The sequence below is a fragment of the Delphinapterus leucas genome, chromosome 5 (assembly GCF_059928025.1).
Source record: "Delphinapterus leucas isolate spDelLeu-1000000601 "Yukka" chromosome 5, BTC_Dleu_Yukka2, whole genome shotgun sequence".
Classification (NCBI taxonomy): domain Eukaryota; kingdom Metazoa; phylum Chordata; class Mammalia; order Artiodactyla; family Monodontidae; genus Delphinapterus; species Delphinapterus leucas.
The window spans coordinates 117,881,926-117,909,381 of NC_143133.1; the positions used below are offsets into that span (position 1 = coordinate 117,881,926).

Sequence of the window (27,456 nt, forward strand, 5' to 3'; positions counted from 1 at the left end):
GAAATCAGAAATACCGATGGTTTTTAGAAGTCCAGTATTACATTTACTTAACCTAATAATCGGAATATATGCTAAAATGACCAGAAGTATTTCAATGTTCTATATTAACTGTTCTTTGGCAATAAAATTATCTTCTGAGAATCCAAAGACAAATTCTGACATATTCACCAACACAATAATTGCCTATTATATTCTCCTAAGAGCCATCAGAAGTATAATTCACTTTCTCGAGCAAAATGTGCATACCTTTGTTACAAACAGAAAATACTTGCTTTTCTAAGGTTGATTAAGGAAACACAAAGTGTGTTTTATGTACTAAGGTAGTATGCCCTCCTTCAATCGTCCCTTGGTTGCAGTCTTACAGAACTAATATCCTTCAAAGGGTGTTCTGAAATTTGGAGTTTCAACACACACAATAAAGAACTGGGACTTAACAGACAGAGAAAGGGAATCAATCACATATCAGAAACAAAGTTAAACAACATGGGTTAGCTTTTTACTGGGTAGACTTTTTGAATAATTATCAAAATACACTCCTTTAACCTAGTAAATATTTATCTCATTTTACGTGCCTAACAGCGCCTACTTAGACTTTTGAACAAAAGATGAAAAGTAATAGGTTTTCATTTCCTTGGTAACATCTCCTTTCCAATACTGAACAGGCTATTTAGAAGCCAGAAAGACCAGACAAGTTTCAAAGGGGCTATTTAGGGGTGGGAGTGTGGAGTCAGAGCTGGTTTATGGCATATGAAAACAAGTTGAATAATCTTGCAAAATGCTTAAGACAATGAATGACTCAGGACCAACAGACGCTAAAAACTAGCTGTACAGTAGCATCATTTTCAAGAGCAATGTGCATGTACCCACACACACATACATACATATTAATTTTATAAAAAAGAGTTTTAGAGATAAAATGGAAAAATACTTACTGAAAAGTCTTCAAAGATTTTCTTGAGTTCTTCGTGACCATGCCTTTCAGCAATATGTGCTGGATCTGAACCCTCCAAATTTTTTATCTTAGATGCCCAAGTTGCTCCTGAACATTGAAGCAAATGAACAGCCAAGTTCTTTAGGCCAAATTTTGCTGCACAGTGGAGAAGAGTTGGAAGTTCTTTGAAATAAGGATCTATAAGCATAAGAACAGGATAATTTTTTATCATATCTCGAACCACATAAGAAAAAGTCAAACACAATCTACTCCTAAAAGTAATTCCCACAAAGTAGAGCAGACTTTTAGTGTGATTTTGCAAATAAGAAACTGTCAGTGGTTTTAGCAATGTAGACTCTCCCTCTTTCTATTTCTCATCTTAAAGCAAATATAAACTAATATTCTCACTAGCATTAGTGCCTCCCCCTTATTTGTTGGGTAAGTTTAATTTAGAAAGGCATACGGACCTCCTAAATGTAAAACAAAACAAAAACATTACATTGTAATAACTCCTTTTTCAATGTACTGCAACATTAACCAAACACTAAATAACAAATAAATTCATCTATAAAACTTTTTGTATTTTCTACTGCCATGCCTAGTTTGCTTCTCTTTGAAGTTGAAATGAACATGAAATTCCTGGGGGTGTGAGTTATGCTAGATTTTTATGTGAAATTTTTCTTTCAAAAAGTAACTGCAACAGCTAATAGGCACTTTTATAAAAATCTTCAATATGGAAATTTCCATCAGGATTTTACAGGTTTCATATCAATGTTCTGGAATTTGAATTTCCTAATTATACGTTAGCTACTAGTTAGAAGACATGTATTAATTATGCATAACTATAAAACGATGAATGTATACTGCTATCACAATGCCAAAATACACACACACACACACACACACACAAGCACACACACATGCGGATAAGTGATGGTTTGTTATTATTCTACACTTTCATACCTAGCTAGAAAAATTGTGTTACAGAAGTTACACATCAGCTTACTTTAATAGCTATGGCATTATTAGAAGCAAGCAGTGTGAAGACTTATAGCAACAGAAACAAAGCCATCAAAGCAAAGTCAATTGTCTTCCAGCGAAATTCTAAAGCAATGAAAACAGCCACCTCATAATGTTTTGGAAAACTGTGAATCTGGCCTCATTTACTTTGCTGTTTCGTAGACCAAGAAAAAAAAAAAAAGGAAAAGAGAGGGGATTTAAACCTGGAGTTTTCAATTCACTTGGGTGTTTCAGGGCTGAATAAATTATCTAGTTTGTTAGTTTGTATGTTTTAACAGGAAACATAACAAAACAAAACAAAAACCTTCAGGACATGTTAAGAACTTACAGTAAGGAAATATTTTATCCTTCAAAATGTGTTAGAACTAAAATGGCCGTAGGTAAATCGAGGATAGTATTTCAGTGATAAAGGCACTTGTCCCTTCTTATATGGCGAGCAGTGACTAAAAAATTATCAAATATTTTATGAAGATGAGCTTATAAAAGCTGAAACTGTTCAAGGTAGGTACCAATTTTCAAAATAAAAATAATGTATTTTCTCCAAAAGGAATTAAGATATAATTTTCTATTTATTTTCATTTAAATGAATTATAAAATAATTTCTGCGATAATTAAACCAAACCAAAGTTAATAAAGAAAAATATTTGCATGATAATGTCAGATTTTTACATGCCCCTGGTCAACTTTCTCTGTCGTACCATACAATATACAAAAAACATCATCACCTGCCAATAAATGCCATATGCACTGTTCTTGCACATTGTTATTCTGCTGTACTTTGAAATCACTGTTAATGCAGCTTAAAATATATTTTCATTAAATAAGTGTTTAATCATTATAGGAACACATTCACCTTTTAACCTCACCAACTTCCCCTGTCAGTAAATTCTTCAAGTTTAAGGTAATATAATATTAGAAACAACTACAATAAACTTCATTAAAAGTCTCTCTATTTTTGTACACCAGGAAGAATAAAAAGGACCAAGTGGACATGGTTTTCCAGGGCTCACTTCTTAACAGTTTTGATACTCTGAACCATGCTTTCTGGCACACAAAAGCAAGAAGTTCTGCTGATTTAAGATTATGCTGCTGATATTAAAAGGGAGTACAGGTTTGAAGGCTGGCTCCTTTAATTTCCATTTCTTTATTTCATTTTTAGTTGTAGCTGAAAAGCCATTAATCTTCTAGAATGCTTTGTGAAGTTAGAGACATGAAAGAGTTTTGGAGGACATTTTTCCAGTTTCCTATCCAGTAACAGAATTGCATTCCTAGAGTCTATAAAAGATGATCTTCTAGTTACTGCTTGCATAGCTCTAATGAGAGAGTGTTTCTTACTTCCTAAAGCAGCCTGTTTCTTGATTAGACAACACTGATCATTAGACATTATTACTTCTGTTGAGGTGAAATTTCCTCTAAATTACCATATCTTTATATCCTTTGGGCAATACAGAATATGACAGTTACAAAAGTATGGGCTTAGCGTTAGTTGGCTTTGCCATACATTCACTATGTGACGTTTCAGCAAGCCACTCAGTATCTGAGCCCAGCTTTCTCATCCAAATTTGTAGGGCTACTGAGATAATTAAATGACAACATATAAAAAGTGCCCAGAAAGGTGTCTGAAACATAACAGGTATTCAATAAATTATTAGTTTCCTTCTCCTTCTTCTGCATCAAATAGTTTAAAGCAAACTTGTCCTAACTCCCCTTTGCCCCAACCTTATGATCACTCATTCTTTTCGTTATTCCAAAGTAGTTACCATCCTGAGAGACTGACCCCGGAATAGTTGGTCCTTTACAAAATGATGAATCCATTTCACACCTGCCCCAGTGTCATCACTACAGCAGTACCTTTCATTTTCTTGGATGAGGTCATTTTGCCTGCTTATCTTCATTATGTAGGAGATGCTCAGCTTGGTAATATAACATGACCAATAACTAGAAAATTTCTAATTTAAGGTATTTTTTAAAATTAGTATATGACAGGGTTAACAGTTCAAAAAATTAAATGATTCATAGGAGCTGTATTAATTATTTTAATACTAATTAGATTGTGATTTCTAGCACTGTTTTTTCCAGAACGTCAAATTAAATACACTCAGTATGCATATCTTATTATATTACTATACATATGAAATTTGTATACGAATAAAGGTATTCATGTCAATGCAGGTATGATTATGCTAAGAAATAGTTTGGGTTTTTCAGTCTCCTGCTTTTTATAAAATCATACTTTTTATATTTTAGCCTTGATTGGATTATTATGAGAATGTGAGATATGAATGGATTGCTCTGTGTGGGGAACAAGCATGTTTGTAACAGCATAAGATGAGGAAGTTCTTTATCTTATAAAATAAAAACTTGCTGGAGGAGGCTATACTCTCTTATGGGCACAGACTCAGTGTCAGAGAAGGAGTGCTGATCAAATAATGTGTCTGTGACCCAGGGGAGTATTACATGCTGTCCCTTGCTGTTCTTCAGTGCTTAATTTCATTCTAGATCACATGATCACTAATGTTTTTGCTAAAAGATACTGATGTTTCGATTGGCTTCTGAAAAAAATACAGAAGTATAATTTATATTTAAGAATACACTGATCATGGGTTTCATGCATTTTGACAGTTGTATACACCCATGTAACCATCACCCAAAACAAGCTAAGGAAACTTCTATCACCACCACAAGTCCCCTCCTGCTCCATTCGAGTCAATTCATCACTTCAGAGGCAACTACCGTGTGATTTCTATCAACACAGATAAATTTTATTTCATCTTGTACTTCATACAAATGGAATCATACAGTATATACTCTTGTATTCCATCGTCCTCTGCCCTCTATTTCTAATGAGAAGTCAGACGTAATTCTTATAATTGTTTTCTGTATGGCATGTGCTTTCTTCAACACACACATCCTCATCCCCACCCCTACCACAGGCACTTTTAAAATTTTCTCTTTATCTTTGATTTTCACCCCCTAGTAGAATATATACAAAAATATTATACCTGCACACACCTTTAACTATGGTATGTGTAGGTATAATATTTTTGTATATATTCTACTAGGGGGTTGCAGAGCTTATTAAATCTGTGGGTTAATGTCATTCCTCAATTTTGGATCATTCTCAGCCATTATTTCGTCAAATATTTTTCTGCCTCATTGTCTCTCATCTTTATTCTGAGAATTCAATTATACATGTTTGATCATGTAGTATTATCTCATAGACCTTGAGTCAAAACTGAGCCAAATTAATATGTAGATGAGCTGAGCTTGTTTTTTTTTTTTTTTTTTTTTTTTTGCGGTAAGTGGGCCTCTCACTGTTGTGGCCTCTCCCGTTGCGGCGGCATGTGGGATCTTCCCGGACCGGGGCACGAACCCATGTCCCCTGCATTTGCAAACAGACTCCCAACCACTGCGCCACCAGGGAAGCCCTGAGCTTGTTCTTTTTTTAAGGCTTTACTTAGACTCTGGATTTTTCCTCTATCAGCTTGAATAATTTGACTGTCTTCAAGTAAACTGATTCTTTTCTGTTTTTTCTACAATTAGGCCCATCAAATATCTAAACATTTTCTGATATTTTATGTTTCTAGAATTTCCTTTTGTTTTTTATTATAATTTCCAATGCTCTGATGAAATCTCCATCTCTTTATGCATGTTGTGCAACTTTTACAATAGATTCTGTAACATATTTATCATAGTTACCTTAATGTTCCTATCTGAATTATTTCACCATCTGGAGCATTTCTGTGTTTGCCTCTTATGACTGTCTCTTTTCTTGACCACAGGTCATCTTTCATTCCTTCTTTGTGCTCCTTGTAATTTTATATTGCATGCTGAACATTGTACTAAAGGACTGAAATAAATAATATTTACCCCTAGAATAAAGGCATATCCTTTCTTCAGTCAGACAACTAGACTTGGAAGCTGATTCAAATTAATCTGTAAGTGAGCAGAACTTGGTCATTTTCTGAGGCTTTACTTCGATTCAGTTAACCACTGGCTTCAAATATTTTGAGGGCAGAATCATAACTTTCTTCAGCACAGCTTGGGATCTGAGCTTTGGTAAGACTCAAGAAATCTCTGTTGCTCTACAGACTGGCTGCCAGCCTTTGGGTCACAGGATGGCTCTTTTTTTTCTCTCCAGTTCTGCCTCCAGAATTTTTCACATCAGAAAATCTTGCTCAGGATGGGAATAAAGACACAGACCTACTAGAGAATGGACTTGAGGATATGGGGAGGGGGAAGGGTAAGCTGGGACAAAGTGAGAGAGTGGCATGGACATATATACACTACCAAATGTAAAACAGATAGCTAGTGGGAAGCAGCCGCATAGCACAGGGAGATCAGCTCGGTGCTTTGTGACCACCTAGAGGGGTGGGATAGGGAGGGTGGGAGGGAGACGCAAGAGGAGGGGGATATGGGGATATATGTATATGTATAGCTGATTCACTTTGTTATAAAGCAGAAACTAACACACCATTGTAAAGCAATTATACTCCAATAAAGATGTTAAAAAGAAAAAAAAAGAATATCTTGCTCAGATTTTGGGGGGGCCTCTGTATACACTCAGTTAAGGCAGACTCCTTATTATCCCAATAGCTTGGAGGTGTTTTTTCCACTTGTATGCCTCTCTGTATTTAGAATCTGTCTGCTGCTGCCTTCCACATGGCAAAAGCTTTGATGGGATTTGTCTCAGCAAGCCTGTCCGACTCTCACTCTCTAGCAGCCACTAGTGGTCCTCAGGGATTTTAAGGATATCTCTCAACCTTACTGCCCTCGTCCAGCCATTGGTATACTAGCTCTGTGCACTTATGACAGCCTAAGAGAGTTAGTGCGTGATACAGACCCGCTCTGTAACAGGGACTCTTTGGGGTTTTCATCCATCACAGTAGCCTAAGTACAGCCATTAAATGTCTGCTAAATGTTCAGGTGGTTTCTCTTTACTCCTCATCTACAGTGAGTGCTTATCCTCCTGAGATGGGATGGAAGTCATGAGTTTCTTCTCTTTTGTGAAGGACTTGTCCCTTTCTGGAATTTAGTTCATTTAGATTCCTTTTGTCATTCATTTTCTGCTGCATTTAAAAAAGAAACTGTGATTTTGAAGATCATCTTGCTTGTTTCTTACTATTACAATAAGAAGAACAGACTCTTATGATGTTGTACATCTTAATCAGAGGCAGAAGTCCTACGAGACCTAAAGGCCATTTAGTTATTTTCGTAAACTCACAGCATTTGTTTTGCAAACAGTTTGTTAATCTTACCTATTAGACTAAAATAATAGATTCCTTAAGAAGATATTTAAAAAAAAACTTTTTAGAATGTGTTTAATCTACAGTATAACATCTGCTTCATTTCACGGCAATTTTCATTTAATTAATGAAGATTCTTTATATCTGTTTCTATTATCAAGGTGTGAATAAAGAAGTCATAACTCACACTAAGGGGTGACCAATTTGCTTTTGACTTTTCTTCCAGACAAAATAAATTTTCAGTTTTCAGTTGTTTCAGCCAATGTCTGTCAAATGGTAATTTCAGGGGAACAGAATTAAGTGTCTGGCAGGGGAATTTTTCAATGAAAATCCAATTTCACTAGTTTTTGCAAATAAAAATAAATAGATGAGCTAGAACCTAGTAAAGAAATGTTTGTTTGGGCTGAGCCATTTCCAACAGTTCCACATAATCCCTATAAACGATGGCCAATAATTAGATTGAAGTTATCAAACCAAGCTTCCAAAACATTAACCTAGCTCTCACCAGAATAATAAAGTGGGAATATGTCCTGGGTTAGCTTTAAAATTTTTAAAGTAAGATGAATATGCAAACTGGACGGGCATGACCATGTAATCCACTGTTCTCTTAAATCACTATCTGGAATAGTAAATCTTTATTCACTCAATGTGTGATGACCAGGTGGCCACTATAGGACAAAACAATGAAGCACACAAAAAAGAGAAGATAAAGAGTCAGGAGATCTGCATTCTTAATCCCAGCTCAGCTACGTGGTGCTTATGAAAGTTCTTTCATTTCCCTGCACCTCAGTTTCTTCATTTATGAAATTATACGGTTGGGGTCAGAATTGTAGGATTTAGGACATTCTTCTGAGCTAGAGGCCACGCCACAAATGGTTTTAGGGTAATTTTCCCTGATGTGAATCAGATACCAACTGAAGGAGTAAGGGCGCTATTTGTGAAGGTTGAAGAAAGGTAATGATTTTCATTCCTTTCATCATAGGATGTGGAGTCTGATGGAATGTTAGCATTTCTGTGGATCTGTGAGACAGAGCATTGCTGGCTTTATGAATCTGATTGCTCTGTGACAGGAGAAGCACATATACACCATGTGAGGTGTCATTCTTCCCGTCTGTTGAAAGAGTAGACATTTAATCCTATTTAGGATTTCAAGCAACCAAAAATACTACCAACATTATCGTATTTCTAAAATCTTGATACTGTAAATTAAATGCACATGGGAAATAATGGTTCATTAAAGGCCTTTGATGCAATTTGTTATCTCTCATATTACAAAATATGTAAGAGTGGGAAGCTTGGAGTCCATGTCTGGAGGTAACGTGAGGAAGCAAAGAGGCGAGTGCATTTCTAATTAGCAGTTCTTGGAATTGGTATTAATTAAAATTAAATCTCACAGCATTTGAATAGGGTTGTTTATAGTCCACTTTCCACTACTGAACCCAGACAGTGATGAGGCAATAAAAAGAGTGGAGCTGATCCACGTTTAACCAGCCCAATCTGTGGCTAACCTCTGGTTGAAATAAGAAATCTCTAGAAATCCATGTGTGATTGTACTGTGCTCCTCTGTGTTCATTTAAAAAATACCTTTTGAAAATTACCAATTTTGTCTCTTCTGATTCTTAACAGCAAAGGGACCAAGAACCTAGAAAGAAGCCAGGAAAGAGCCTAGAAAGATCCAGGAAACCTGGAACAGCAAGAGCGTGGAAACAACTTGGGCTGGGCTGGGATCAGATGGCTGACTACCACCAGGCCATGCCTTACAGGTAGAAAGCTACCCACTGTCCTTGTATGGGTTTCACATGGAACGCCAAGGAATGTAATACTACCAAGCAGTAAATCAACTTATCTGGCAAAGATGAGTGATTTCATTAGTAAGGAGTATTTGGCATTTTTTGAGGACTTCTTGGAGTATTGAGAACCTGATTTATTCTTTAAAAAATATGAAATAATTTTGATAATAAAAGTGAACTAAGGCAGGAAAAAATCTGGGAAAATTTTTTGGGCAATAAAGGGGCTGAAGAGAGAGCTTTGGGAACACCAGCATATGTAATATAGGGACAGAATATAAATGGAATCTGAGAATGATTTGGGAAGCACCTAAGCGTAGGATGGTTGGAAAGAAAGGTGAAGCATGTTAGGGAAACCTCCTAGAAAGCTGTTTCAGGGGGAAGGAGAAATAACTGATGGCCTCAATTAGAGTGGTGGCAGTAAAAATGGACAAGGACAGAGATGCCAGACATTTCCAAAGAAAAGTTTACCGGACTAGATGATTGACTTTATAAGCTCTGAAGGAAAGAGTTGATTTAAGATACCATTCAGGTTTATGGCTACAAAGTTACAAGGTAGAAGAGAAAGTGTATTCATTAGAGAAGGGGACAGATCATTGTCACGGAGAAGCACAGGTGGGGGTGTTGATGGGGTAGCTGCTGGCAATACGATTATATAGTGCTAAATCAAATTAGACATATGTGTCTTCGAGTAGAGCATATTAGTTATCAACTTAGCTGCTGTATCACTAAACATTAATAATCACCACAGAACCCTTGTTTTGTGGAAGAGTAAGTATTCTGAAATAGGGCTGCCGAGCTCCTTTTGCCACATAAGGTAACAAAGTCATAGATTAGGAACTAGGATGTGAATATATATCTTTAGGAGGCAATTATTTAGTTTACTACACTAAGCAAAACGTGGTAACCTCACTCTCAGGAAACAGGAAAGTGGTAACAGCGCTACAATTCAACATATCTTAACACTGTAAGCAATATCTCCTTGACCAAGAGTTTATATTATGCACATGACCCAAATTGCAGCTGTTACCACACCGTCAACAATCCTCAAGTCTGTAAACCAGGACAGGCTATTTTGAGAGATTTTTCTATCCACTGGGTTACAGTTGCTTTGCAAATCTACTGACCAGCATTTTTCAAACTGATCGTTGGGGATCCCAAAACGTGTGTGGGTGGATTACAGTTGTTTAGAGCTGCTGGCATCTGAACAATAGGATGGTGGGGAGTGTGATGGTTAATTTTATGTGTCAACTGTCTTGGTTATGGTGCCCAGTTGTTTGGTCAAACACCAGCCTGGATGTTACTGTGCGAGCATTTTTTTAGATGTGATTAATATTTAAGTAAGTAGAATTTGACCCAATTACCCTCCATAATGTGGGCAAGCCTCACCCAATCAGTTGAAGGCCCTAGGAGAAAAGACTGAGGTTCACCAAAGAGGAAGGAATTCAGTTTCCAGACTGCCTTTGGACTCAAGGCTCTAACATCAACTTCTGCTGGACCTGTCAGCTTGTTGGTCCGCCCTGCAGATTTCAGAATTGCCAGCCTCACAATCCCGTGAGCCAGTTCCTTAAAGTAAACCTCTCTCTGTCTTTCTCTCTCAGTCCATTCTCTTCATTCCATTTCTCTGGAGAATCCTGACTAATTCAGTGAGGAAAATGACTGTGGTGGTTTTGGTAAACCATAACAAGACATAAAAAACCAAGTTCTTCTACATTTTTGAGTTCCTATTCTTCTCAGAGTCATGCAGTGAATCTTTACACCTGCAGCGACACTAAAAAGATATTCTGTAACTATTTGGTAATGGCATAATCCAGAGAGCAAAGGAATCCCTTTAGGAAGCACAGGGAGATGGCTTGCAGGTAGGGTAGTGATTGGGTAGTATGGGGGTGGGGGGAGGTTTTGGACCTGTCAAGAGTTTCAGAGGATAGACACTCTAGTTTTGAAAATTATCATTGCACAACAGCTGCGAAAGTAAGAGGGAGTTCCTTAAGGATTAATTTATTCAATTTACAAAAAAAAAAGCAAGTTGCTGTGCGTGTGTGTGTGTGTGTGTGTGTGTGTAATTGAAGCTAACTCTGCTTGCATTTTTCTTTAAAAAATGAGTGAATATTACAGACTATTTCCTGTTATCAGTTACTAATGGACACTATTTATGTTTTTTCCCTAACCCTACGATAAACTTACAGATTTAAACTTATTACTTTTGACCTTGAAAAACCTACATTTTTTTGTGTCAACCCAGAGGAGATGAGCATCTGTGTCTCACTGCACACAGTTCAGTGCAGCACATTCAGAAGGCTCATATGCCAATGTTTCATTCTGTTAATGGCAGAGGCCATAGATAAGAGGTAGAAAGAAAAGAAAGGAAAGAAAAAGAAAAGAAAAGAAAGTGACATTACATATAGCTGCCTTATATTCCTACAAAGAAGAGCTGTTTTATTTTTGGAGCTCAAATAATACTAGTCTAATACCTAATGCTTACCAGGGTTTCAATGATTTTAGTCTATGGTTAACTTTGTTGCCATTATCAAGTTAATGTGGTAAATATTTATTGAATGCTAGAAACTCTTCTAGGCGCTAGGAATAAATCCACGAACAAAAGAGACAGGGCTCCTTCCTAAAGGACAGTATTTGCCCATAGAGGCAAAAGTGGTGATTTGAAGGAAATCACACACTTTGAAACAAAAATCACCATGTTTCTGGGACTGCAAAAAATAACATAAAGAGTATCTGAGATAATTTCAAACTTGCCTTTATAAATTATTCATTAAAGTCATAATTTTAAATAATTTAGCAGAAATAATTCATAACCTTTCCTCTAAATGTAAGATCATCTTCCTGGGAAGCTTCCTCCAACTGTCCCTCTTTCTCTGGGCTCCTGTGACCCCCTGGAGCTATAGCTCCTTACAATGTATAGGGCTGCAGTGGCTGAGGAGTGGTTAATAACCTCAGCTGGGCTGACTGGATCCAAGTCCCAGGGCTGCCACCATTTGAGCAAATGATATAAACTCTCAATGCCTCATCTGTAAATCAGAGTTTAAAATATTACCTACCATGGGTTGGTTGAGAGGAATTAAATGAGATGAAGTAAGTAAGGTGCTTAGAATTATTCTTGACACAGAGTACACAAAATGCAAGTGTTGGTTCTTATTAGTACAGAACACACTACATTAGTGACACTTAACTTTGTGGTTTTATTTTCTCTTCCCTCTTCCTGGGTGCCCGCTGAGTGTATGGGTTTTATTTATTCTATTTATCTCACATTCCTCTATCTTCCCTCAGTATCTAGGGGAGTTCCTAGTTTGAAGCCAAGTGTGTTACACTTCTAAGAATTCATGAGGGTTTGTTTTTATTTTTAATAATGATACTCAAGAAAATGCATTTTTGAGATAAACAATCACTCTAAGACTACTTCATTCTGTGTCCATGATCTTTAGTCCTGGGACGCGGAGTGATCGGATAAAACAAATCTGCCATCTTGACTTCAATTTTATTCAGGTACTTAACTTATCAAAGAAAAGAAAAGAAAGGAAAAGAAAAGAAAAGGAAAGGAAAGAACAGAAAAGAAATTGTACCACCCGTTACTGCTGTGTTCAATCAACGGTTTCCTGGTGATTCACAGACCGATAGCATCCACATCATCTATGAATTTGTGAAGAATGTAAAATTCTTTGGCCCACCCCAGATCTGTGGTATCAGAAATTCTAAATGGGGCCTAGCAATCCGAGTTTTAACAAACATTCCAAGCGGCTCTGATGCCCACTAAAGTTTGAGAGCAAAAGTATCAATACAAAAAAGAATGGGGCTTGGTTTGCATAAATAAGCAAGAGTAGGTAGCCAATAAAATTAACCGAATAAGAGAGTGAAATAAAACTGCAAAGGATACAAAGTATGTCTGGAGTAGACTTTCTCTCCATTCTATTCAGTTTCTCTAAGGGTGTCCCTCTTTCGTCATGGTTTACATTTTTAAAAATATCTTCTTATGGGTAGTAAACAGAAAAGACTCAAATAGAAGAGAAAGTTTAATGCTAAAAGGTATTTCCCTTAATTATTTCTTAGAGAAACACCATCTGACAGCACTGTGAGAAATAAAGCATTGTTAGAAACAATATTTCAACCAAACATCACACATCATATTCTTACAGAAGTAATCTCCATTTGGATTCTGTTGATAATGATCACGGAGGATACAATTTCTTATAGTCAGTCAAATATCATGGGTAGAGGTCATGCTTATTTCCCAGATTGCCATTATTGCCAAGAATTTCGTCTGTAAAAGTGCAATTCTCAACTTTCTGTGAGAAAGCTCATCTTTCTGGCTTCCAGGATGACTCAAGTCAGAAACTGGTTCTCAGCTAGATAGGAATGATGTGAAAGTAACTGAGACAATGAAGCAAAGTGCTTGAGCTTGAAAGCTTGTTCTTTATTGTGTGCTGTTAACCCTGCTGTGATCACACACTTTGGATTCTCAGCCTAACTGGTTACATTTTTTTTTCCTCATCTGCTATCCTGGTCCTTGTATTTTATACTGCCCTGTTCATAATCTGTCCTGTAGGCTTCTATTCATTCCTTCTCCCAATATCTATATACCTAAACTCCGTCTTCAACTTTGGAGGTGCTTAAAATGAAGGAAGGTATACACCAAATGAAATTTAGGTTCACTACAAAGAAAATGAGTCCAAATGGCAGTTAATAGAAACTTGACATAATCCTCTCCTCTGTTTCTCCTGGATAGTGCTTCTTTTTTCGCTCGTTAACATCTTGCATTCTCTCAATTGGTCTGAATATTCAATTACTTTTAGATATTTTACAGAATCTGGGGGGTCTTGGGGAGCAGTTAATCAGAACTATACTTCTTTATCTTCCCAGTATTTGCTTTAGAGACACTACCCACTGATACAGACTTTAAGGAGAAACCAAAAAATCTACATGGTATTCTTGGTACAAAGATTTGGGGAACACCTGGATCCACTGGGGGGCATTTTTGGTATTGATGAATAGTTTTGTAAATCACAAATTATTTTGTGGCATTTTCCACTCTTACTCTCTGAAGTAGGATGTGACATGGTTGATCACTTTCTTCCCTCAGAAGCATTTTCTTCACTTGTCTCAAGACACCATAATCCTACTTCAGCCGGCATTCCTGCTGTCAGTCTCCTTTTATGGAAACTTTTCTTCCAGATCTCTAAATACTGCATTGCCCAGGACTCAGACCTTTGCTCTGAACTATACTTTCTATCGAATGATCTCATCCAGGCCATGGCTGTGAATACCACGTATGACCTCCTTCCTGGGCTGTTGACAATATGTCAGCAAGTCTCACCGTCGTCACTTTCAAATATCTATCAAGTAAGAGCGTCAACACCTCCACTGCCAACACCAGGTGACAGCCACCATCATGTCTCCCTGAGACCACTATGGCCTCCTATCTGGTTTCTCTGCTTCCATTCTTATACACCTGTAATGTGTTCTCTATAGCAACAATTTTTAAAATGTAAATTAGATGATACCAAACCATTTTAAAATATTTGCATGACTTGTCATCACCTCCTAACTCCCTATACTCTCACTTTACTGTATTTTTGTCATTACCAGTATCCCTTTTGAAATAAAACTGCTTATTTTGTTATTGTTTTTCTGCTGCCCTCATTAAAATAAAACTCCATAAAAACAGATTTTTCTATAATGGTCCCCACGTCTGTAGTGCCTAGAAGAGTGTCTGACACTTTGCTTACACTTGTAATATAAATGAATAAATAAGATTGCTTAACAGAATCTTTTTTTTTTGCGCAGTATGTGGGCCTCTCACTGTTGTGGCCTCTCCCATTGCGGAGCACAGGCTCCGGACGTGCAGGCTCAACGGCCATGGCTCACGGGCCCAGCCGCTCCGCGGCATGTGAGATCTTCCCGGACCGGGGCACGAACCCGTGTCCCCTGCATCGGCAGGCGGACTCTCAACCACTGCGCCACCAGGGAAGCCCTTAACAGAATCTTTTTGATCAAAGTTTTCTTAATTGAGAGAAAATATTACATTTGCAGACTCACCTTCTTCATCTATAACTACAGAATCCTCAATTATTACACAACTGTTCCCTTATTGTAACAATACAATTATGTGATGTTACAGTGATGGCAATGAGCAGAATGAGAAACGAATTATGAATGTTGTTGAGAGGTGGAGAAGGTTAACCACTCATTGGTCAAAGTGGTCAAGGGTTGGCCTCAATGCTTGTTGGACTCAGGATGGCACATGGCCTATCTCTACAGTGTTACAATGCAGCCTGAGATCAGGGAAGTTTCTTTGATTCTGCAAGACATATTGTTCTGTCTTCCCTATGTTCCCAGTAGACTCAAGGTCAGAGGTGCTTCCTGGTCTGGGGAATAACTCAAGTATGGAGAAGGCCAAATTCTAGCCCCGACATAAACTTTTCTTCCTTTCCCCCCACCTCTTTCTTCCTTTTTTCCTAATTTTTACTTACATCCTTAAACCATAGTCATCTTTATAAGCATTTATTTTCAAACTTCACATCTGGAGATATACAGACTCCTTGAAGAAACACTGTAAAAGTGAATAATAGCAGTATAATACTGAAAAAAATGTTTTCTTTTCTTTTCTTTTTTTTTTTTTGTTAATCAAGTAAAAAATCATTTTGCAGGATTCAAAGTGGTTGTTTAATTTTATTATTATTTGATACAAATTAAACCATCAATTCGTAAAACTAACTTGAAAATATGCTAAAAATATCCTTTGTAGGATATGTGAAAATCTGTACTGGTAGGTTGTGTTATCAAAAAAAATGAAGTGGAAAAATCCATCATTTTACAGTCAATTTACATGCCAAAGCTCCAATTCATTCAAGCTCTACAAGTTTTGATAATGTGTTATGTGTAAATCTGTTCCTAATTTTGTGTATTTACCCAACAGTGATGCGTTTGTTACTAATTTGAAGTGAGTTTACATGACTACATTTTTTCCTATCACCTATTACTTCTCATATCAGAATGTGAAATAATCTTCACCATTTCTTTTCTTTTGCATTGATTTCTTCATTGCCCCAATTTTCTTCTCCAGTGGTTTAAAATGAAAACTAGAAAGGTCCATACAACTTCATGCATTGTGAAATTCATATTTTGGGAAGACACTGAAAAATTTATTTTGTAAAATATCCTTGATAATTGCTTCCATCTGTTCCTAATTTTCTTTTCAGGGAATGAGATTAGTAATTCCTCATTTTCAAAAACTTTTCTTTCTATGTAGAACAATGCTACATTTAGAAGATTCCTGGCTCAATCCCATAGGTATCAAGAAAAGGAGTAGTCACAAATAATTTTAAAATAATAGTTTTGATGTTAACAAAACCATGAAATAAACAGAAATAAATCTAACAACGGTTTTTAAGAATTTCAAAAAATTTTTTGGAAAGACGTAAAAAAACCCAAATAAATATCATGCTTACGACAGAGAGAGTTAAGTATAGTAAAAATGACAGTTTTTACTAAATTAATCTACAATGTTCTTTCTATTTTATTAAAGTATTTCATGGAATTTGACACATTGATCCTAAATATAGGACAACTAAAAGACAACTAAACTTTAGGGCAACTAAAGGAATAAGGAGAGCAAAAATAATTTCAAGAATGAGGTGGGGATCAGCTCTGATACCAAGTTTTACGATGAATTTAATTATATGCTTCATAATATAACATATAAATTAAAAGACAAGCTATCAATTAAATAGACATTTGCAATGTATAAAACTGACAAATGTTACTATCCAGAATATATATGTATATGTATCATATATATAGATATATGTTATATATATGAAGAGAGAGAGAGAAATCTCTCAAAATTCAGTAAGAAAAAAATAACCAACATAAATAAATGAAGACTATTAAATGTAAATTCACTGAGGAAAAATGAAATGTAAATAAACAGAAGAAAAATGCTCAACTATATCTGTAATGACAATGTCAATTAAAAAGTGAGATACCACTTCCCACCTGTTAGATTGCAAAAAATATATTTAACTCACAGTTCTTAACATAGAAAAGATGTGGAACAATGGCACAATACTGCTGGTAGAATTATTTATAAATTAGTAAAAGTATTTCCCACAGAAATTTGAAAATATCTAGCACTACAGAATAAGTACATATCTGTTTAACTCAGAAATTCTATTGGTAATTGTATCTCCTGAGGAATTATAACATATATGCATAGGAATTCATATGCAAGAATGTTCATCATAGAATTAATTGCAACAATAAACACTTGAAAACTTTATTACCCATTAATAATAATGGGTAATAATGGAGAACAGATACATACTGTGGTATAGTCAAAGAATTCAATGCTATAGAATATTTCAAATGAATGACCTAGATCTACATAAAGACATGTATAAATATAAAAATATTAATACTGGGCAAAAATAGTACATTGAAGAAAAAGTATGATTATCATTTACACAAAATCTACAAAATTGCACATGACTGTATATGAATTAAGGAAACAAATGTATGTAGTAAAAGAATGAAGAACTGCAAGGAAATGGTCATCAATAAGTTTAATTAAAGTAATGGTTACTTTTCAAGTGTATGGAATCACAAAGGGAAACAGAAATTCGACTATATCTGTAGAATTTTACTTCTTATAAAAAAAGATGTGAAGCAAACGTGACAAAATGTTAAGATTTGGCAATCCTAAATGATAGGTACAGGTGTTTTTTATATTATTTTCTGTATTTTTCTGCATGTTTAAATTATTTGATGATATGAAAAGAAACAACTCAGTGACATTCAGTTCTCCTCTACTCAGATAGCAAATCAGCTATTTTCTGTGAACCTAAAGATATTACAAGTCCAAGATAAATCCTAGGGCCACAGTGACTACTACGTGTGTACTGAATATCCAGTTACATGCACCTCATTTCACAGACATTTTAGGAGATAATATACTGAATTAACATTTCCACATGTCGCTGGTGATCATATGCTGTCCTGTTTTAGATTAAGATATTACTACTTTTTGTAAATGGTTAAACATTTTGGCATGCTTTTCTAGAAACTGGCATGGGCTTTATTAAGCCATTCTCCTTTCTGGATGAAGGTACATGATCTGCCTCAAAGTAACCTAGTTTCCTTTTCCCCAGACTGCTACTTCCGGAGATTAAACCTGCAACTCCAGCCACTTTTAAAAACAAGCTATACTACTTATATTTTCCTATCAATAACAAGAGATCCTCAGCATTACCCAGCCTTTGAAAGGGTTCGGAAGAGAAGTTAGGGAAATTCACATACCTGCTGCAGTTTAAGACTTATAAGACTCTGGAACATGGCTTGAAACTCAGGATAGGGGAGAGCTACAGAAGGACTAAAGCAATTGTGTTAGTCCAGGTGTGCTGTTCTACCTCACCACTACACCAAGTCAAGTCATTCTACCTGATTTCCTGGTGGCTCAGACCATGTGTGTTTATACAGACAACTACAACCAAAATGGAAGCTGCTCACAGCGATACTCTTATTTTAAGGGATGCACTCTGATATCTTCTATTCTAGTGTCTTATACATCAGAAACATTGTCTGTTATGATCTCCTATATTGATTTCACAAGCCCTGATGATTCACACACTAGAAAGTTGTTATGAATTATTTCTATGACTGTTATGTTCAAAATGCATGTATGATACATTGCATTAATATATCAAGTTCATTTGGAAACCTTTTATTATATTCTACTTCCAGGGAGAACTTTTTCAGTGGAAAATTCTTATCAATGGAAAATGGTATTTTTAATTCAATAATGAAGCATTACAGGGTAAGAGAACATTAAAGCAGATTTGATTTCCTGTGCACTTTCTATCTTATCTCTGCAACGCTCCCACCCCCCTCAACTTTGCCTGACTAAGGGAAAAAAAAGTAAATGAGGAAGTTTATTGGCTAGACAGAAGTGAAAATGACCAAGACATAGTGGCACGGAATAGCAATTTACTTATTATAAATGAAGTGACAGGGACTAAATCCAGAATTTACCAGAATCAACTTGGAAAAGAAAAGAGGATGTGGAATAATAATAAGATAAATAGTTTTGATTAACATAGCATTTAATTTCATATTTTTAAAGAACAATAGGTATCTGTGGGTAGCTCCATGTCTCCTCCTTAGGATAGGTCAATACTCAAGTATGCTCTGTCAGTTCCTTATGATTATTTCCCCTCACAATGTCCTAACCTCCAATTTATTTCAGCTAAGATATAGAGTAATAAATAAATGTTTAATAAATGAAACATTTCACCAAATTATTGGAGAACTGTCTTCAGGGATAGACATTCAGAAATACACCCAATTCACTGTTTGCTGACTTTACCTCTCAGAATATCTCTAATGGTGTTTCTAGAGAAGTTCTTCAATAATCTACCATTAATTCCACTTTATGTATAAAGCCTTCTCAAATCTCATCATCAATTCAACTTAAACATTATGAAAATATAGGTGCAACGTCTTAAAGACCAGATTTTCTGAGGCTGACATTGATCCAAGATTATAGGGCCAAGGAGGCAAGCGAAACATGAGTTCAGCCATATTCATGTCTATCTTGCATATTTTATTATGTAATTTGTATTATGTTATTTTGCACTTCCACTACGAATTAGAACCTAATGTTATGTTATTTGCTTGTTATGGGTTTAATAGCATCTGCCATCTAGCAATACCCAGCAATATGGTTTCTGAATGAATTACCTAGATTATATTGAACTTTCCATTTTTAGCTTCTTTTTAAAAATGCAATTTTTTATAAAAATATTTTTTCAAATACAGAATAATCATTACATTCTAAGAATGGTTCCAAATTTTCATATGCTATTAACTTTCTAACCTTTGTAATGAGAGAGTAATATGAAACCATTAGGGATTGATAAACTTGGCTGCCCACTGGAATAATCTGGGAAACTTTAAAAAGTACTGATAGCTGGAACCCACTCCCAGATTCTTCATTAATTTGGGGGTGTGGCTTAGGCATGGGATATTCTGAAGGCTCTGCAGCTAATTATAATATGCACCAAGCTTGAGAACCACTGCTCTAAACCCTTGATACTCAGTGAAAGGTCTGAGGACTAGCGGCATCAGCTTTACCTTGAGGCTTGTTTTTTAAAAAAGCAGAAGCTTGACTGTACCCCATACCTATTGAATCAGATCCACATGATCAGGTGCTCCAATTGAACCAATCCAGAATTCCTTTTCTATAAAAATAAATGGGGCTTCCCTGGTGGCGCAATGGTTGAGAGTCCGCCTGCCGATGCAGGGGACGTGGGTTCGTGCCCCGGTCCGGGAAGATCCCACATGCCGCAGAGCGGCTGGGCCCGTGAGCCATGGCCGCTGAGCCTGCACGTCCGGAGCCTGTGCTCCGCAACGGGAGAGGCCGCGACAGTGAGAGGCCCGCGTACCGCAAAAAAAAAAAAAAAAAATTAAAAATAAAGGACCAAGTCTATTCCATCCCTTCCAACTCTAAAATTCATATCGTACAACCTAAATGAGACACTGAGAAGCACTTTCAACCCCACCTTGAATTCTTTATCTATAAAATGAGAGACCACAGCCATCCTCTCCTCTCCAACCCCACAATTCTCGTTCCACAACCCTAAAAAAATATAATGCTGAGGGAATTTGTAAAGTTGTGTAATAATTCCATCTTCATACCTTTGGATACACTTTCTCTTCCTTAGAATTCCTGTTTCCTTTCTCTTTTCTCACTGAGACACATAATTCAAGACCTAGGTAAAATCCCACCTCCTTTAGGAAGCATATCCTGAAGAATAATCCAGCTTTTCTCTAAAATTCTTTTGTCAGTATAATGAATTTCATGAAGTGTAACACCTTGTTTCTTTCTATTATTACATATATATTATCTTGTTTCTCCAGTTAAATGATGAGTGTCTTAAGTGAGAGATATGTCATGTTCCTTTTCTATCCCAACCTAATGTCTAACCTTTGTAGTGAATTGTGTTGTTAAAATGTATATGGGAAATAAAAATAAGTTTGCACTACTATCACAAATTATTTATTCAGAACTAGCCTACCATTGACCTTTCCCCATAATGTAACCTCACCATACATAATGCAGGTTCTAGCACATCTGGGTGAATCACAGTCGGCTGTGCCTAAGGCTCCTATTCTTTTCTTCCCGCTTCCCTCAGGCCTGCCAGCCTGATGATAAAACTGCTTCAAATAGCACAGAAAATATACAGAAAAAAATCTCTGCTCATTAGTCCTACAGTATGCCTACAGGAGACCTCTAATATCCTTTTGCTCCATACCTGTCTTACTCACCATTACATCTCCATCATAGTGTTTGGCACATACTGGGCATATAAATGTATTATAAACAATGTGTCAACCAACTACGCAGGAACAAACTAATATAGAAAGTATGCTACTGAGCTTGTGCTAATATTGAGAAGTATGATTTTTTATAGTATCTCCTATATATGCTTTTCTTTATATATGTATATATATATTTACATGATAAAAATAATATGTAGTCATTGTACAAAACACAGATAAAGCAAACTGAAAAAATGTAATCTCCGAAACTGCACAACCCAAACATAACTGTTAGCAGATGCATATCTGTCCAGACCATCAATTTATATATATGTATATATATACATATATATAAACATATGCTATTAAACATATGTACTTTTTAAAACAGAGGATCACACTCTATCTACTGCTGTATACCCTGCTTTTATTCGATTAAACATATATCAAAGCATCACTCCAGCCAGCAAATCAATTTATGATAAAATTTGTTTATGATGGTTGTATTAACAGATGCACCAAAATTTATTTGATCAGTTACCTATCTTTGGAATTTATTTCCATTTTTGGTAATTATAAATAATGCTATGATGAACAATTTTCATCACACATTATCCAAATATTTCCTTAGAATAAAAACCACTTCTCTCACCAGGGGATGGGAATTGTCAAAACATTTCATCAGCAATGCTATAATATTTATATTATAAATATTGCTATAGTATTTATTAAGTAGTTACATACACTGAAATGTGACAAATAGAATAATTGATGCATTTGGAAAATACTCACATTCTTTTTGAGGGTAGAGTTCAGTTTCGAGTGATCGGAACTCATAATATGGTATCTCCTGTTTGAATGTTGATGTGAGAATATGATCAAGTTCATCAATGTCATTCTGTTTTCAAATGAAAAGGAAACTTTTTCTTAGTTCAGGTATATACAGAGAAACTCATCTTAGTGTAATATAACAGAAAATTATTGACTGGAGTAAATACTGACTAATCTTTAATAATACATCTTTTTTTTTAAAGAATAATACAAAACATTAGGGACTTGCCTAAAAGCCAATTATTAGAATAACAGAAGAACGGATGCAAGAAATAAGTCTTTGCTTTTAGATGAGTTAATTTACTTAAATACTCACTAATTTTAGAAGAGCATAACAGGTGGTCAATGATAACACTGAAATTTGTTTCAGTAATAAATTCTGTTAAAATACATGTTACATTTTAATAAATGAAATAATAAAATGATGAGTCTGATTCTTCACCTTAAGGGTTAGCAATGGAATAGTCTTAAATAGATTATTTTATTTCTGTGTCAAAGTGAGGGAGAATATTCATCTTGGCCTATTTTTCCCCTTTAAATATAAAATAACTATACATGAACTTTATTTCCCTAATCTGAACATTTTGGGAGGAGCCATGTAGAATCCAAGTGTTCTATTACCAAGGACATAACCTATTGCAAAGGCCACTGTTCTTTTGAACTGAGTTTTGTTTAGCAATGGCTGGGACCAGATCGACGTGTGACATAGTTGATTAAAGCTGAGGAAGTGGGCCAATCAACAAAGCCATGGGTGAAGAGAGAACTGTGGAACAAAAGTGTCCAATAAAGACGTTTGAAATGATTTCCAAATAAATTATACATATCGCCAATACGGAGTCACAGAAATTAAATGACTGGATTAAAAAAAAAAAAAGATGTTACTCTATTTCTTCATTTTTCAATAATCTGGGCACCTCAAATAATAAAGTGGTTCAGGCCTTTCTGGATTTTCTAAAAGTCCTACCTAGAAGTGGAGAGAAAGGATGAAAGTCTTCTTCTCAACCTATAGCTAAGGAATGCAAAGCAAAACCCAACATTAATTGACTTAATGCTATGAACTATGTGAAGCCCTTTGCTCCGGATCATTTATAAAAAAAAAAAAAAAAAAAAGCAGGTGGAGGGGAGATGAGACAACAAGCTCTGCCATCAAGACATTCAGTGGGGCTTCCCTGGTGGCACAGTGGTTGAGAGTCTGCCTGCCGATGCAGGGGACGCGGGTACGTGCCCCGGTCCAGGAGGATCCCACGTTCCGCGGAGCGGCTGGGCCCGTGAGCCATGGCCGCTGAGCCTGCGCGTCCGGAGCCTGTGCTCCGCAACGGGAGAGGCCGCAGCGGTGAGAGGCCCGCATACAGCAAAAAAAATAAAATAAAAAATAAAAAGACATTTAGGGACTTGTCATTGTTTTTGGGCAATGAACTGAGTTCTAGGTATTATTATACAAAATCTTTACAGGTCAGGTACAGGGCAGGCAAAAAGGGAAGTGGCTCAATTCCACAGAGGAAGAAACAGTCGGGAAAGGCTCTGTGGAGGAGATGACCAAAGTTGAGATTGCTATGCAAATAAGGAGCTCTGGACTAAAGGCACAAATTGCATATAGTCAGGGAGGTGTCATGGAGCATGACCTGGTTAAGGATTTCAGGAATTTCCATAAGACTGCAGAAGAATGAGAGAGAGGAAGTGGGCATTTCAAAAAAGTGCCTTGTATGTCTGACGAAAAGATTTTAATTCATCAAGCAACAAGGAGTTGTTTAAGGCCTACAATATGTAACATGGATATGTTTGTTATGTGGATTAAGTTAAGCTTATTTAAGTATCAGCATAACTATAACTGCTTATGTGGTTGAATATTGATATTGAGTGGGACCTATTCTATAAATAATGTTGTGAAAACTTTATATTAGAGTAATTATTACTCAGTCTTTTCAGGAAGTCTTTGATAGGAACAGTGGGGCAAAACATTACTGGCAATATATTTGCACATTCTTTATGCTAAAGCTCAAAAAGAATATGTTTTAGCTATAGGACTTGATAAAAGGAATTAAGAAATTATAAAAACCCTAACATTAGTTTATAAAGTTTCTCAAAAACTTGTGTCAATGGCCATGAGAGTTCTGCATAGGCTATTATCTCGTCCTTGACATTTTTAAATAAAGAGATAAACTTACTATTTCTTCCCCAAAGTGTACAAGATTTAATGAGTAGAGATTAGTGTGTTGTGGAGTTACTACACTCTTGTATAAGTTAGGCAAAAGATAACCTCAGGTTCCTCCAGCTCTGAAATTCTGAGACATAGAGAATTCAAAAGAGCATGAGTTCCCAGGAGGAATCTTAGAAGTACAATTTCTCCCACAGAGGCACTACGACACTTTAATGTGAGAAATGCTACAGCTTATATCACTGAACTTTTAAAATGAAGTAGCAGCGTTCTTAGAATCAGAACAAAAGCTCTCACTATGCAGAAAAGGATATTTAATTAAGAAAGAGTGCAGATACCCTTTAATATTCTAGCCTATGATAACTAGCTGAATCACTTCTGTTTTCAATTTCATAATCATGCTACTAGTATTATACCTGCATATAAATAAACTGTACAGAACACAAAACAAAGGTGTGAAAAATCACACAAATGTTTACTAACATAATCCCCAAAAAATTTCTCCCCAGAAGATGCCCTAACTAGAAAAACCTGATTTGAGTAGTTATGCTTCTTTTTAAATTTCAAAGATGAAAATAGGCATCATTTCTAAACACTGGCATCGAAATTGGAAAATGCCATAAATTTTTCTCTCCTTAAAATAAATTGTGCAACTCTAAGAATACTTGATGAGGTTGGCACAACTGTTCTCCAAGCAGAAAAATTAAAATGGAGTAGTTTAATATTTGTTCAGCAAAATTCACAACCAACCTAAGACATTAGTTATAAATGAGCAACTTGATAAAAAAAATAAGAGCAGAATAAAATGATAAAATTATATTGGCAATACTGTTTGGTTTTAGGAAAAATTAAATATACATAAATAATATAAACATATATACATAAGCATGCACACACAGATCTCTATTTATCAAGAATATGAGAAAAAGAAAGCAGAAAAACTAATATACGAAATAGACAAAAAAATTAAATAGACAGAAGAATAATTACAAAATAATGAAGTAAACATATGACTTTTTCCAAGGGAATTTTTTCAGTGCTCTGTGATGGAATGTGGGATTGATGAATATACTTAAAAAGTAATTTGCATATATATTTATAGATCACAATTCTATTTGAATATGAAGATGTTATATACTTATTTCTATAAGCAACTTTATTACAATGAGTATTTTTTCCTAAAAGAGAAAAATACATAAAATATGTATTTTAAAAGATATTAGAATTATGGACTTTTACTTCTGGGAAGATGGAAGAGTTACACTTTCTCCTTTTCTTCTCCTTAAATACAATGGAAATGGTCAGATTTCAATAGGAAATCAATTATCATACAACAAACAAGAATCAGAAAGATCTCTTAACTAAATGAAAAGAGACAATCAATAAATGCCAACACCAGATGGGAAGAATTTTGTAATTATCTGACAAAGATTTTAAAACAGCCATGATAAAAATGTTTCAACAAGCAATAACACTCATTCTTGAAATAAATAAATAAAAAATAGAAGGTCTCAGCAAGGAAATAGAAAGACTCCACAAGGAAATAGAAGGTATAAAAAACAACCAATTTGAAATTTTAGAACTGAAAAATGTAATAATCAAAATAAAACCTCAGTGGATGGGCTCAACAGCAGAATGGAAAGGATAGAGGAAAGAATCAGTAAACTTAAAGCTAGAACAATAAAAAATACTCAACTTGTACAACAGAGAGAAAATAGACTGAAAAAAATAAATAGCGTGTGAGGTACTTGTGAGAGTATAACAAAAAATTTAACATTCATGTAATTTAGAGTCCCAGGAGGAGATGAGAAAGAGGGTAGGGATGAAAAAGTACACAAAGAAATAATGACTGAAGACATCCTGAATTTAGCAAGAGACAAACATACAGATTCAAGAAACTGAGCAAACCACAAACAGGTTAAACCCAAAGCATTACATGCTGAGAGACATCATAAGTTACTTCAACAATTAAGGACAAAGAAAAAAATTTGAAATAAGGGAGAGAGAAACAAAACCTTACTTACAGGGTAAAAACAATTAGAAACATAGTAGTAACCACAGATGTAGGAAAGAAGAGGCACAGTATTTGTCAAGTGCTGAAAGAAAAAGAACTCTCAACCAAGAGTCTTATGCCTAGCAAAAACATCCTTCAGTAATGAAGGGGAAATTAGGACATTCTCAAATGAAGGAAAACTTAAGAAATTTGTTGCCAGCAAATATACCCTAAAACAAGGAATAAACAAGTTCTCTAAACAGTAAGGGTATGATAAAAAAAAAGAATCATGGAACAGGGGTAAGGAAGAAAGAACACAGTAAATTAAAAAAATAGGTAAATACAATAGGCTTTCCTTCTCCTCTTGAGTTTTCTAAATTATGTTTGGTGTTTGAAGCAAAAACTAGAATACTGTCTGATGTGGTTCTAAATGTATGTAGATGGAATATCTAAGGCATTTATATATCATAAATGGGGTAGGGGTAGAGGGAAAGAAAGGGAGATGAGATTTCAATATAGGTAGACTGTGATCAGTTATGAATATATAACACTGTCTAGAGCAACCACTAAAAGAGATGTGCAAAGAGATGTACTCAAAACACAAGAGATAAATCAAAGTAGAAATCTTAAAAAAAATTTTAAGTAAAACACAGTAAGGCAAGAAAAACCCTAGATAAATAAAAAGCAGAGAGCAAACTAAAACCAAAAAATAAAGTGGCAGACTAAAGCCCTAACATACCAATTATTACATTAAATGTAAATGGTCTAAACATACCAATTAAGACAGTGATTTGTAGAGTGGATTAAAAACATGATCTAGTTACACGCACTCTTTAAGAAACTTACTTCAAATCACCAGTATGGACAGATACTGTGAAAGGATAAAAAAAATATATCATGGAATCATTACAAAGGAAAGCATGAGTAGCTATATTAATTTTAGGTAAAGTAGACATTGTAGCAAAGAAGATTACCAAAAACAGAAAGAGACATTATATACTGATAAAAGGATAAATCCACCAAGAAGACATAATAATCCTAAATGTGTATGCACCAAAGCTGCAAAAATATGTGAGGTAAAAACTGACAGAACTGATAGGAGAAATAGACAAATTTATAACTACAGTTGGAGACATAAATATATCTTTCAAAAATGGATAGAACAAATA

At 35.4% G+C, this 27,456-nt stretch overlaps 1 protein-coding gene across 4 annotated transcripts in view; it reads right to left on the reverse strand.

Annotated features, from left to right (window-relative positions):
* BANK1 (B cell scaffold protein with ankyrin repeats 1) overlaps positions 1 to 27,456 on the reverse strand; it is a 312,476-nt gene that overhangs the window by 166,970 nt on the left and 118,050 nt on the right. For all 4 annotated transcript variants that reach the window (XM_022582436.2, XM_022582435.2, XM_022582434.2 and 1 more), the window contains exons 6-7: positions 22,101 to 22,206; positions 933 to 1,129 (exon numbers count right to left, since the gene is read on the reverse strand). In XM_022582436.2, coding sequence (XP_022438144.1) covers positions 933 to 1,129; positions 22,101 to 22,206 — 303 coding nt within the window. The remainder of the gene's footprint in view (positions 1 to 932; positions 1,130 to 22,100; positions 22,207 to 27,456) is intronic.